The sequence below is a fragment of the Rousettus aegyptiacus genome, unplaced genomic scaffold (assembly GCF_014176215.1).
Source record: "Rousettus aegyptiacus isolate mRouAeg1 unplaced genomic scaffold, mRouAeg1.p scaffold_m13_p_2, whole genome shotgun sequence".
Classification (NCBI taxonomy): domain Eukaryota; kingdom Metazoa; phylum Chordata; class Mammalia; order Chiroptera; family Pteropodidae; genus Rousettus; species Rousettus aegyptiacus.
Window position 1 is genome coordinate 71509273 of NW_023416295.1, and position 12161 is coordinate 71521433.

The window sequence follows — 12161 nt, forward strand, 5'->3', positions numbered from 1 at the left end:
CCCCTTTTATTTTTAATTTTTATATTTTATAAAAATAAAATATTTTTATATTTTATTTTATGGGTTTTGGTTATCAAGATTATTTTTGGAATTAAGGTATTTACAGCTGAACATTGCAGAAATTTGAAAGAAAAGGGCACCCCAACACTAGATATTGTATTGTTAGAAATCTCACATGGTGTTATTTACCTAGTGCTTTCATTAATGACTTGCCTTTATCTGTATCTTAGAGTTGGTTAGTCCTTATAAATGTCACTGTAAGCTGAACCAGTTCTATTAAGCATTTTTGCAAAAAAATCTTACAACTGTTTTGATTAATATCGCTATAAATTATTGGTCTTAGCTTCACCTATCACTCATGATTCTAAGCAATCTTCCTATATTTCTTTAATTATCTCTCTCTACCATTAACCATATCTGATTTTTAATAAGTTGACTTTCCTTCTCATCTTCTACTTCACAGCAATAATAAATCATGAGCTTTTTTCAACATTTGGTAACCAATTAAGAAAACTGCCTATAGCTATGCCTAGCCATTCCTATTCCTTTTCTATTAAAATGGAAGAATTATCTCCAGTCTAAGTATAGTCCTTTTTATTTTGTTTTAGATCTTATATTCTTCACACTTTCTGCATTCTCAAGGAATTCATTATATCAATTATCTTTTTAAATATATCCTCAACCTTACTTTCTACTAAATTATTTTCAGAAGTATTTAAATGTGTTCATGTATCTCTTACCTATCCATTTTTTCTCCTTCAATCTCCCGTTTAAGTCCTAATGTCTGAAAAGAGATGGCTATACTAAATACTACCTCTTTATCTGATAATAACTAACAACATATATTTTTTAAACCCACTACCACTTCACTAAATCTACTCTGTTAGCATTATTTAAAAGTGCCTACTACTACCTTCTGGTTAGAATACTTTCCAGGTATTTCTTCAACCACTCTATTGTTCGTACTCTCTTTTTAATTTCTCTTTATCCATCCAGTCTTTAACTCCTGATTATCTCTATGTTCCTTTCTAACTTCAAATAATAACTACATCTGATTATTCCCAGTTATACATTGACAGCTTAGAAACTTGTGCTATATGTCGGACATGTCTATTCACTAGCCTGCTAAATATCACAAGGTTGTCTTACCAGTACCTTAAGTGAATTGTCACTATTTCTATTAAGCCTATTCTTCCCACTGTGTTTTTTTATTGAACAACACTAACATTCACTAAATGGTCCAAATGAACCAAAAATTTTGTACCGTTTGACTATGCACTCTTTTTTGCCATGCTCATCTATTTTGCCATTAGATTCTAAGGATTCTACCTCCTGAAGAGCTCTCAAACATAGCTACTCTAAGTTCTTTTCTGGATTGTTGCAACCCCAATTCTAATTGGTCTTTTTATTCTCCAGTCTTGGCTTAGATCTCACTATCTTGATCTCTACACTACAGCTAGCGTTATCATTCTAAAATTTAAGTCTGATTCTGTCATTTCCTAAGTTAAATCTTTGCTGCTGTAAGTGAATTATCAGAGATTTATGTGTGTCAGAATAAGAGATATTTGACTTTTATAAAACTTGTCTCATGATTCCCTCTGAAGAGTACCCACGAGATAAGCAATGCTTCTTTCTAAGTATTTTCTAGGCTTGCAAGGAGGAGCACTATTACTGCCTAGCCCCATGTTTTAATGAGTATGTTCTTTTTAGGGTTAGTTATTACCATCAATCATCAAATCTAGCCAATGTAGAAAGCATGTTTCTTATGAGGTTTAAATAGGTAATGTAATTCTCTGACAGCAATCTTATTTATCTTAATTCTATAGTCCCATCAAGTTTTTTTCTGTTGTTTCCCCAGATACGGCTTGCAAATATGACCTGATAAATCATTTTAACCATAAAGACATTGAGTAACATATAAAGACATTGAGTCCCAAAGAAATGAATAGACCTGTCCAAAGCAAAACAAAGCGAGTTTCTAACTGCACAATCATTGCAGTTTTCATTATACATTTCTACACATCTAGGCACATAATCAACATTTTATTAGTACCTTGGGGCCTTTGCATGTGATAAGTGTAAAGTTTGAATATCTCTTTATTCTTGATGCTATTTAACTGTGGAGAAAAAATGCAAGCATTTAAAAATTACAAAAAATGCAGGGTACTCTATTGCACAATTCTCATAAAGATAACTCTAATATTTAACCACATTACCAATTTCTTATCTCTGTTATAGAAAAATTGTTTCTTTGTGTCCACAAAAACTTTTTACTTATTATTCTGTTTTCAGTTATTCAGTTTGTCAGTTTATACATATAACTGAATTATGCAAACTTTTTGGCACTTTTTTTCTTTCCAGAATAATACATTTTTAATAATGAAAGTGAATGTCATTTAAAATCTAAGTTTTCTTACACTTGCTAACATTAAACAGGTGTGAAAAGGAAGATAATTTAGATTTGAGACAATTTTCTTTTACGTCTTATAAGTATTCTTGAAAGAAAATATGGTATATATGAAGTAAATCAGATTGTTTGGAAAAGCAAAGCATGAACACATTTTCTAAAAAGTTTGGACAGTACCTGTCCCTAGTATCTCTCTCTCTCTCTCTCTCTCTCTCTCTCACACACACACACACACACACACACACACCTAGATGCTGTGCTAAGAATTAAAGAAATATGTCATGCTGCTGCTGACTAGCTTTAATTATGCTATATCATTATTTTTCTCTATCGTTTTTATTTGTTTGTTTTAAACTAAAGGAGGAAATATATGTAGAGCAGATGAATTCCTTTGCAATAATTCCCTTTGCAAACTACATTTCTGGGTGTGTGATGGAGAAGATGACTGTGGAGACAACTCTGATGAAGCCCCTGATATGTGCGGTAAGGCATTTCATGTCTCTCTCTATTGTACTCCCATCTCCTGATCTAATGTACTGGCATGAATCAATGAAGTGATGAGGTGAACCACACATCCTATAGTCTGGGGTTAGGTAGAAAAAAGTATGACCACATATACAGCCTTTGTTTAAGTAATAAAAGATTACCCTGTTTGAAGTTTATGACTTTATAGGGAGCTCTCCTAAATCTAAACTGTCACATGTCAACAATATTTAAAAAAGATAGATTATGGTGTGTCTGAGAGAATTTAGAGTAGCCAATCTTTTGAAATTGAGTAAGGTTCACATGAGGACTTTGGCTTCATTCCAAATTGATACTTTTGTCTAAAATATTTTTTTTTGACCAGTAAGTGCTTGGGAAAAAATGTGAATAATAAAATCATGTAGTTCTTCATGGCACCCACTACTAAAGCTGACATTGTTCATAGAAGGAAGGTCTATATCTGTTCATAGAAGGAAGGTCTATATCTGTATCTAACTATATTTATATCTATGTATTAATATCAAGGTATAGATACATAATATGAATGTTAGAAAAGTAAAATTAGGGGTTATTTAATTTTTAAATTGAAAAGTCTTAAAAATGTTACTGATTATTCGAATTTGCTACTCTTGCTTGACATTTGTTAGAAGTGTGCTTGTGCAACAAAGAACTATAAATGTAAAGTTTTTGATAACCAAATAAAGAATTTAGCAAACATTTTTAGTCCTTATTCTCATTTTTTTGTATCTAATCTCAGAAAGAAAGGTAATTTTACCTCTATTTTAAAGCTCACTATTAATAGCACATCAGGTGAATGAAAGAAAACATAGCATGGGTGTAGGTACTTAAATTCTTTGTTCTATTTGATGCATCAGGTTAAACCAATATAGATGATGACATTAACTGCTGAAGTTACAGTTGAATAAAAAGCCAAAACAAGGAGTTAGCTTTATTTTAAAAGGATTTAAAATTTGAAAAAGTCTTTGGGGCGTGATCTCTGTAGGTACAATTGATGAGAGTTTATAACCTAATTTCAATTTCAGTTCTTTAGATAGTCTTACGAAGTGTATTCTAGAAAATCACCAGAGATTATATTGTTTCTGAAACAAAATTCATTTAAAAAAGTTTATATAACCAAATCAAGCCAAAACTGATTATTTTACAAGCAATGTTTTGTTTTGTTTCATTGTGTTTAATTCTCTGTTCCACTTCAGCACAAAACTAGTGGGTGGAATAGAAAATGTTTGGTAACTACCCATGAGTGGCTTCAGAATCACTGCCCCTCCCCGCCGATCACTTTCAGGCCCAGGAAATGATTCTCAGTGCCACACAATTACTGGAAAATTTGTAAAATGCATCAAAATTGATAATCTGAATGTTTTTTGCATTCTTCTCAGTCATCAATGTCAACATCAAGTCAAACTATTATGTACCGGAGGTTGTGCTAAGTATTGGGGATTAAAAATTGAACATTACATGGTTCTTTTTGACAAGAGATATTATGGTGGTTAGATAAATAATATTTTTCATATATTGTATTTCTATCAAAGGTGGGATTAAGTAAAAGGTACAGACAAGGCAGAGAGGAATACGGTAAACTCTGCCTAAAGGGGAATTCAGAAAGTTACAGTGTTGAAGAATTTATACTAAAAAGCACTGTATATATATTGAACAGTATGGAGGAAAAGTATTTATTCATTTAATAAATTTTTTAAGCTGGAGATTATTTTTGGTGACAAAATGATGAGAAAAATAGAGTTTACACAGCTGAGAATATAGTGGGAGAGTGGTTTTGATGATCACTAAGATATATAGATACAACTTCTGATATATGCATTGAAGAAAAAGTATAGCAAATTATAAAAGTATAGAATGAAAATATTTTATTTAATCTTTAATTTTGAAAAATAACATTTGAGTTCAAGTCTGAAAGATATATAACTGCCGAGTGGATAAAAGGAATGGAGTAGGGGAGAGGGATGACACAATACTGGAAGCATAGGAAACAAGGTGTAGAAAGACCATGAGGCAGAGCATACTGTAACTTACTGAAGGAACTGCAATACCTGTGTACCTGAAGTATACAGAGCAAGGTAGATATTAAGATAAAACTGAAGAGAAAGGAGATATACCTGAAATCTTGTAAGTCTTGATAGGAATTTTTAGATTTAACCTGAAAGCAATTAAAAATACTGAATAATTTTTTAAATAATAAATAATTTTAAGCTGAGGAGGAACACGATTATGTTTCTATTTTACAAATATTGAATAGAAAGCAGCAAGGCTAGTTAAGACAATTACAGTAAGGTAGGTAGGCTATGATGGTAGCTTGAATTAAAATGATAGCATATGATGGTAAAGTATACACAGAACTCAAGGTGATGTAGAAGGCAAAATTAATTGGATTAAATAATGAATTGGATAGACAAAACGAAAGAAAATTGCCAAATATAATATTTAGGATGCTTTTGTTTACACATTTAAATAGGTGGAAAACCTAAGAATAGGAACAGTTTTGCAAGATTAAAAACCTGATTTGAGATTCATTTGAGGAGACACTCAAATATAATTTAAGAGTTGGCATAAATTGTGCTAATAAATACTATAAAATTTGTGATAGTTAGGCTAGGTGGGAGTAAAGCATTCTAAAAGGAGATCAGAATCGAATATTGAAGGATACCAAACATCTAAAGAAATATGAGCAGTCAGAAAATACTCAGGTGAGTGACCACAGAATAATTAGCAAAACCACCACCACCACTGCCACCACAAAAATAGCGTGGCAAAAGAAAAAACAAAGTAATAAAATGTGTCAAGGACAATGGAATGATTCTTGAAAAGGCAAGGAAAAATTAGTTTTAGAGCAAGTAAAAAACAAACAATAACACACACAAAAAAACCAAACCTAGATAAGATTAGTGACCTGTTCTCTGTTATTAAAAAATGTTGAAATAAGTTGAATGAGTTTATAAACTGTGTAGATGCAGGTAGATGTGCAATCATTTAATAATATGTTAATGTATTTCCCATCTTTTTGTTTCTACTTTTTTATGTGTGAGATAGGAAGCATGTTCATATATAGAATATGGATGGTTGGTGTCGCAAGGAGGTTTGAAATAAATGTATAATTGAATTATTATTAGAACTAATTTGTATGTGTAATTATGAAAGAGATGATCAGATTAATGTGTTAGGTGGATTGTTCTGGTTACTTTTGGAGGATCTTAGGTTAGGAAATAACACTGAGGCATTTAGAATTCTACTGAGGTCATCTCTATAAGAGATAATGAAGAGTTGAGCTGTTGTGACTATAATTAGTATGCATGGGAAGAAGAGGGCAAGTTTGGGAACAATATCAGGTAAACTTGTTGACTAATGACAGTTAAAAGTCGGTGAGAGGAATGCATTTAAAATAATCCCAGACTCGTGACTCTGATGTGCCACTAACAGAACTATGGACATAAGAAAGATCTTATGTATGGGAAGAAAAGGTGGTAAGTGATTGAATTTTAAACTTGTTTAATTTGAAATTCCTGAGGGAAAGTCTATAATTAGTTGTGAAATGCTATAATTAGATAATTGAAAGTCTTGAGGGTATAGCTCAAGTGAATCCATGAGAATGAATAAGAATATCTAAGCAGAGAATTCAAGAGTGAGGGCTTTAGAGGACCAAATAGAGAACCCTGTAATATCCCAATTGTGATGATGAGGAGTTATTAGAGAAGTTTCCTGGTTTAGGGGTGGAAGTGTTCTGATGAGATGGTGATGGAAAGGATAAATGTAAAATTTTCTGGCTTCCATTGTTACCTAAGTCTCTCTCCCTTTCTCCTTCTTTTTCTCCCCTCCTCTTCCCTCCTCTCCCTCTCTCTCCCCTCCCTCACATACACACATTAAAAATCAATAAATGACATAACCTTATACACCTGAAATACATAGCTACACATTTGTTTACAGAGACATAGAGTAAGAAACCCAGCTGTATTGTTGGGATTTTTTTCCACTGGATGGCCTATTTTCAATTTTAGGCCTGTAACACATACTTGCTCAATCTCTATTCTGTGTGAAATTGCTCTTTCAGATAGCTAAGTGTCCTGTCATGTTGTATAAACCGTAAGCATAAATTAATTTGGTACACCAAGTGAAAAAGGCTAAGATAAGGCATCTAGAAATGAGACCATGAAATTTGACTCTTTTTCTTATTTTATTTTATTCAACATTTCAGCTATACATGCTTTTGTAGTTAATATAAATAACTAGGATCACAAGCTTCTATTATCACACATTTTTCTAGTATCTACATGTAGGCAATTTCTACAACAACAACGAAAATATTCAAAAAAGCTAGATTATGAATTTGAAAAGAAAGGAGGAAAAAAAAGACAAAAGAAGGGTGGTTCTTTATAAGTCAGTATACCCAAAGGAGCTGCTTTGGTTTTTCTTTTTTTCAGTCAAATTTCTTTGCCCACCCACAAGACCTCACAGATGCAGAAATAACAGAATATGTCTGCAACCTGAACAAATGTGCAATGGGATTGATGACTGCGGGGACAACACAGATGAAGAAGACTGTGGTGGTAAATCCATTTAACGTGAAATAATTGATTCAGTGATGGCTATAAGATAATTATAGAGCTCAAAAAAATTTTTTGTGTATAACTGAGAGTATTTTTTTTTCAGCATTTGATCTGACAGGGAATGAAAATAACCCACTAACACTTCATTTGCATAGTAGAGCTGTGCAACTTTATCCAGTCTCTACTAGTCTGTAAATCTGTCAATTATAGGCACTTTATTAAATAAAATACTGCATGAGAGAAATAACGCAATGATTTAAAAAGGTTCTCTGTTAAATAAATACTTGTGGTGGTGTGGGCTTATATAGATTGTATGTGTGTAAACACAATCCCTTTTTCACAATTCTGAAATTAAGACCAAAGCCTTCATTAAAGTATATAACAAAATCATTTGGTTACAAAATCTGACTTGAACTGTTCTAAGACAGCTTACATTACTTTAACAAATCCCACTTAGGGTAAATTATTCAAACATTTTCCTATGGAAATAAGGTGGTATTTACTATAAGGTAAATGCACTGTTATTTTTTTTTTTAATTCCAAGCATTTCAAAATTTTAAAATTCGACCCCAAGAGATTAAAATAAAGGATTACAGACTCAAGTTTTTCATAGCTTTAAGTAAAATTCTGGACATGTTATGTGCTCAATAAATTTGTTTTGATATGGCGAAGCACTAATCATTTTCTAATGACTCTGTAGGTAAGCTTACATATAAAGCAAGACCTTGTAAAAAAGATGAGTTTGCTTGCACTAACAAAAAATGTATCCCTGTGGACCTCCAGTGTGATCAATTTGATGACTGCGGAGATGGTTCAGATGAACAAGAATGCAGAATAAGTGAGTTTGTTTTCTCTTAAAGTGCAGTGACACACAGGTGTAGTTTATGCTTCAGGATGACTAAAATTTCCAGTACTGTCATGAGAAAAAAAAAACATTCTTCAAAATGTGCTTAAGTAATAACACTGTTTAAGCTTTTGCCAAAGCAAACTTGAATGTCAGTTAAGTATCAGAAAATAAGAGGTGAGAAAGGTTGATTTTGCTATAAGTACCCTTGTTGGAGCTAAAGCTAAGAACTCAATATCCAAATGCAGACTTTGATGTCAGCAAAGTAATCTGTATTTCTTTATATTTTAGTTATAAAATATAATTATAAAATATAATTTCAATGCCTTTTAAATTTTACATTGATATTTGTTGAATAATAATGTCTTAATTTAATGTTTTAAAATTTTAATCTATTGCTGAATTATTCTGAAAGAAACCATAATTACTTTATTCATTAGAGTGCTATGGGACTTGAGTTATTGGATTTTGACGGTGAAGAATTTTGTGTTTAGATAATATTTGATATTTGATTTTCCATATTGAAAAAATAATTAAACTATGACCCCAAATTAAGGTTGCTTATAAAAGTCAAAAAAATACTTCCTACTTTTGAGGTTTTTTCTTTTCTTATTTATGCATCAAAATATATGCACCCTCACTTTCTCTCCGGGCAATGAAGCAATGCTCATCAGGATATGACCACATGTATTCTTAACTCATAGTATAATTCCACTGGTGTAATTTAATTAACTATAAAATATTCAAGAGTTATTGGAGATTAATAGTGGTTATAATTCTGATAATTAATGGTTATAATTCTGATAAAGTTTATATATGTCTCAATAATTTTATTTGTTTAGGTAAAATAGAACTATTTTAGTGTTAACACTAAAATAGTTCTATTTTACCTAAACATTCCGTTTCCCGCCCCCACACAAGGTGTACTTCCTCCTGAGTCAGCAGACTGCACCGCTGACTGACTCTGCAAAAACATCCTGTTTAACAAACAGTCTTATTTTCCTCAAAATGGCTCCTGACATCTCCCCCTTTTTTATTTTATAAATGCCATAGCCTTCCCAGCTATGGCGCAGATAGACTGTGCCTGTCTTAGGTGATCCTCTACAGGCCTGAGCCTTACCTGTCATCGACACATGAATCTCTCTCATTCATGCCCTGTCTTAGGTTGGTCCCACCCCTGGAGGTTTCTTACCCATCACTGACTACCAGCCTCTGCTAGCGGGGAGATCAAACCTGCTCAAACCTGAGCTTGGAGCCTAAGACCATGCATTTCTGCACAGATCCTCAAAAAGGAGTTGAGGAAATACTTTAACAAAGGAGGAAGCAGACATAACCCATAACCACACAAAAGCCCAGTGACATTAACTAGAAGCATAACAAAAGAGGGTTGATGGAGCACCATTACAGTAGTTCCATCAAAAACAGAAGAAACACAATTGGTTAAAGTACAATTATTACAAGTAACATTAAATCTCTTATCCGTTATGGTGATGTTAATATTACCAACCACTAATACATGAGGTGAAGTTACACATGCAATTACATTCTTTCCTTTGTCCATTATTACAGTGCCGTTGCTCCCGCTCTAGCTAATAACCATGTCTATAGCAGCAGCAAGCTTCCATTTGTAAGTCTGTGGAAGTCCATCATCTGTCTATCATAAACTGGCAGACAGACTCTTTTCCCTTGCGCTGTTACCCTGGTTCCCAGACCAGTCTATAACATGTCGATCCGTCCCTGACACATTATACCTGACTGGTTTGTCCATGTAACAGTTCCTCCATAAAAGAGTCTTGTTGTCGACATGTGTCTTCTTCCCGCACGGGGAGAGCGACTGTGGAGGGGGAAGGGCTTCAACTTTTTCTCCTCCACCTGGTGCACAAAGGCACACAACCTGAGCTCCTTCAGACAAAGAAATCCTGGAAACATTTAAACAGCTGGGTATTGTCTCATTTTTTGGAGAAACAGATTGGTAGTCCGATACCAGAGCCTGTATAGTTAAACTCTGTTTTAGTTTGTGTTTGTATCTTTCCCATTGTTGGTTGATCTAAAAAGCATGTGTCATTTACTCTCACCACAAATTCTGGGCCTTCCCATATAGATGGATATAAAATTGACGGATCAGGTACATAGGTCCAATACAGCTCCCCGCTACTCATCAGAATATGGCTCATCAGCGTCATCATTAGGAGCAGATTTAGTTGTAGGGGAGGTCCCTGCAAACCAGACCAATCTTTCTGGAAGCCACCTGGCATTTTCAGCAGACTGTGGAAAAACACAAATATGCCCTCGACCCCATATTAACACTGGGTCGGGGCCATTCCATGGGCCTGAGACAGCAGCAGCAACTGTGCAATGCGCTGGCCTTTGATTGTATAACCGAAATCCCTGCAGGCGAGTGAGTCATTATTTTTATCTCCCCTGTATAAAACTCATCTGGCTGCACTAATATTCCTTTCATGGTGGTACTACTTCTCCCTAATAACAATCCAACCGTGCCCTTAGGTAAAGGCCCATAAATTCCAGTAGGAAGGGCTTGCATTCCCATCTCAGGAGTTAGTACCCTGTAGGTAGAGGAACTGAGGTCCAGTTCTGTGCCACCTGAGGTTGCTCTGTGGAGGTCCTGAACAGATTTCCTTGCTGGGGAATGAAAGTCAGAAGTGCCCCATAACATTGTTGCGGGTCCAGAGGCGGGCCCCTCTTCCCATTTCCCGACAAAGATCGACCCTGAATGTTTCTTGCGGATTTACAATCCCGAGCCAAATGATTACCCTTTCCGCATTGAAGACATAGTCCTGGTGGGCGAGGCGAAGGCTTCTGCAGGGGCCGGTTTTGAGGACAATTTCGGGCAAAATGCCCAGGTTGCTGACAGTCAAAACAACTGCCAGGGCCACTGACAGATCTGCCTCGACTATTTCTAGTCTGTTGAAATAGCACTTCTTTTACAGTTTTCCCTTGTAATGCTGCGGCCATGGCCAGACCCTGCATATGTGCTGGCCCAATATCAGAACACAGCCTAACATAATTAGCAAGATCTCCCTCCTTTCTGAATGGTCTGAGGGCAGCCTGACATGCAGAGTTAGCATTCTCATAGGCCAGCTGCTTTGCTAAAAGCGCACCTGCCTCCGTGTCCCCTATCAGTCTTCGAGCTGATTCCATAAGGCGTGCCACAAATTCTTGAAATGGCTCATCAGGTCCCTGCCTTATCTTAGATAAATCTTCTGTTTGTCTTACTGTAGAAGGCAGTTTATACTAGGCTCTCTTAGCAGCAGCATTTACTTGAGCATACACTCTGGGATCAAATTCCAACTGCGTGTTATTCTCATGGAATTGACCGTCACCAGCTAACATTTCAAAAGTCGTGGGGAGAGGAGGATTTTGGCTTCTATTAAGCTCTGCTGTTCTCTCACACTGTTCCAAAAATTCAGACTTCCACAGCAAAAAATCGCCCCGTTAGGCACACTCTAGCCAGTTGTTTCCAATCAGAAGGAGTAAGAGCCTCAAGGGACAAAGATTCTAACATCACCTGTGTTAATGGGGCAGTAGGGCCATATTGAGTGCAGGCAAGTTTCAATTCCTTCAGTTGTGTAAAAGGGATAGGCCTATAGCTATGGACTCTGTCCTTGAGCACCATTGTCCTCATACACAGGACATGCCAAGTGGAATCCTTCCATAGTCTCTCCATGCTCTACAGCCTTGTATACTGAAGGCTGTACTAAGGACAAGGGCTGCGGCCCGGAAGGTGGCTGGGCCACGGCTATATCTGGCAGGAGTTCCTCTAAAAGAGGGGGAGGTTCTGGACCTCTCTCCATCCCTGGCCCTGGTATCTTTAATGGTCTTATCACCAGGTTGT

The 12161-nt window shown here is 35.2% G+C and overlaps 1 protein-coding gene and 1 long non-coding RNA gene across 6 annotated transcripts in view; one reads left to right on the plus strand and one right to left on the minus strand.

Moving 5' to 3' along the window:
• The window catches only part of LRP1B (LDL receptor related protein 1B), a 1622137-nt gene that overhangs the window by 1501230 nt on the left and 108746 nt on the right, over window positions 1-12161 (plus strand). For all 4 annotated transcript variants that reach the window (XM_036236560.1, XM_036236558.1, XM_036236559.1 and 1 more), the window contains exons 72-74: window positions 2768-2890; window positions 7339-7464; window positions 8165-8302. In XM_036236560.1, coding sequence (XP_036092453.1) covers window positions 2768-2890; window positions 7339-7464; window positions 8165-8302 — 387 coding nt within the window. The remainder of the gene's footprint in view (window positions 1-2767; window positions 2891-7338; window positions 7465-8164; window positions 8303-12161) is intronic.
• LOC118613657 overlaps window positions 1-12161 on the minus strand; it is a 54784-nt gene that overhangs the window by 41796 nt on the left and 827 nt on the right. The window lies entirely within an intron of this gene.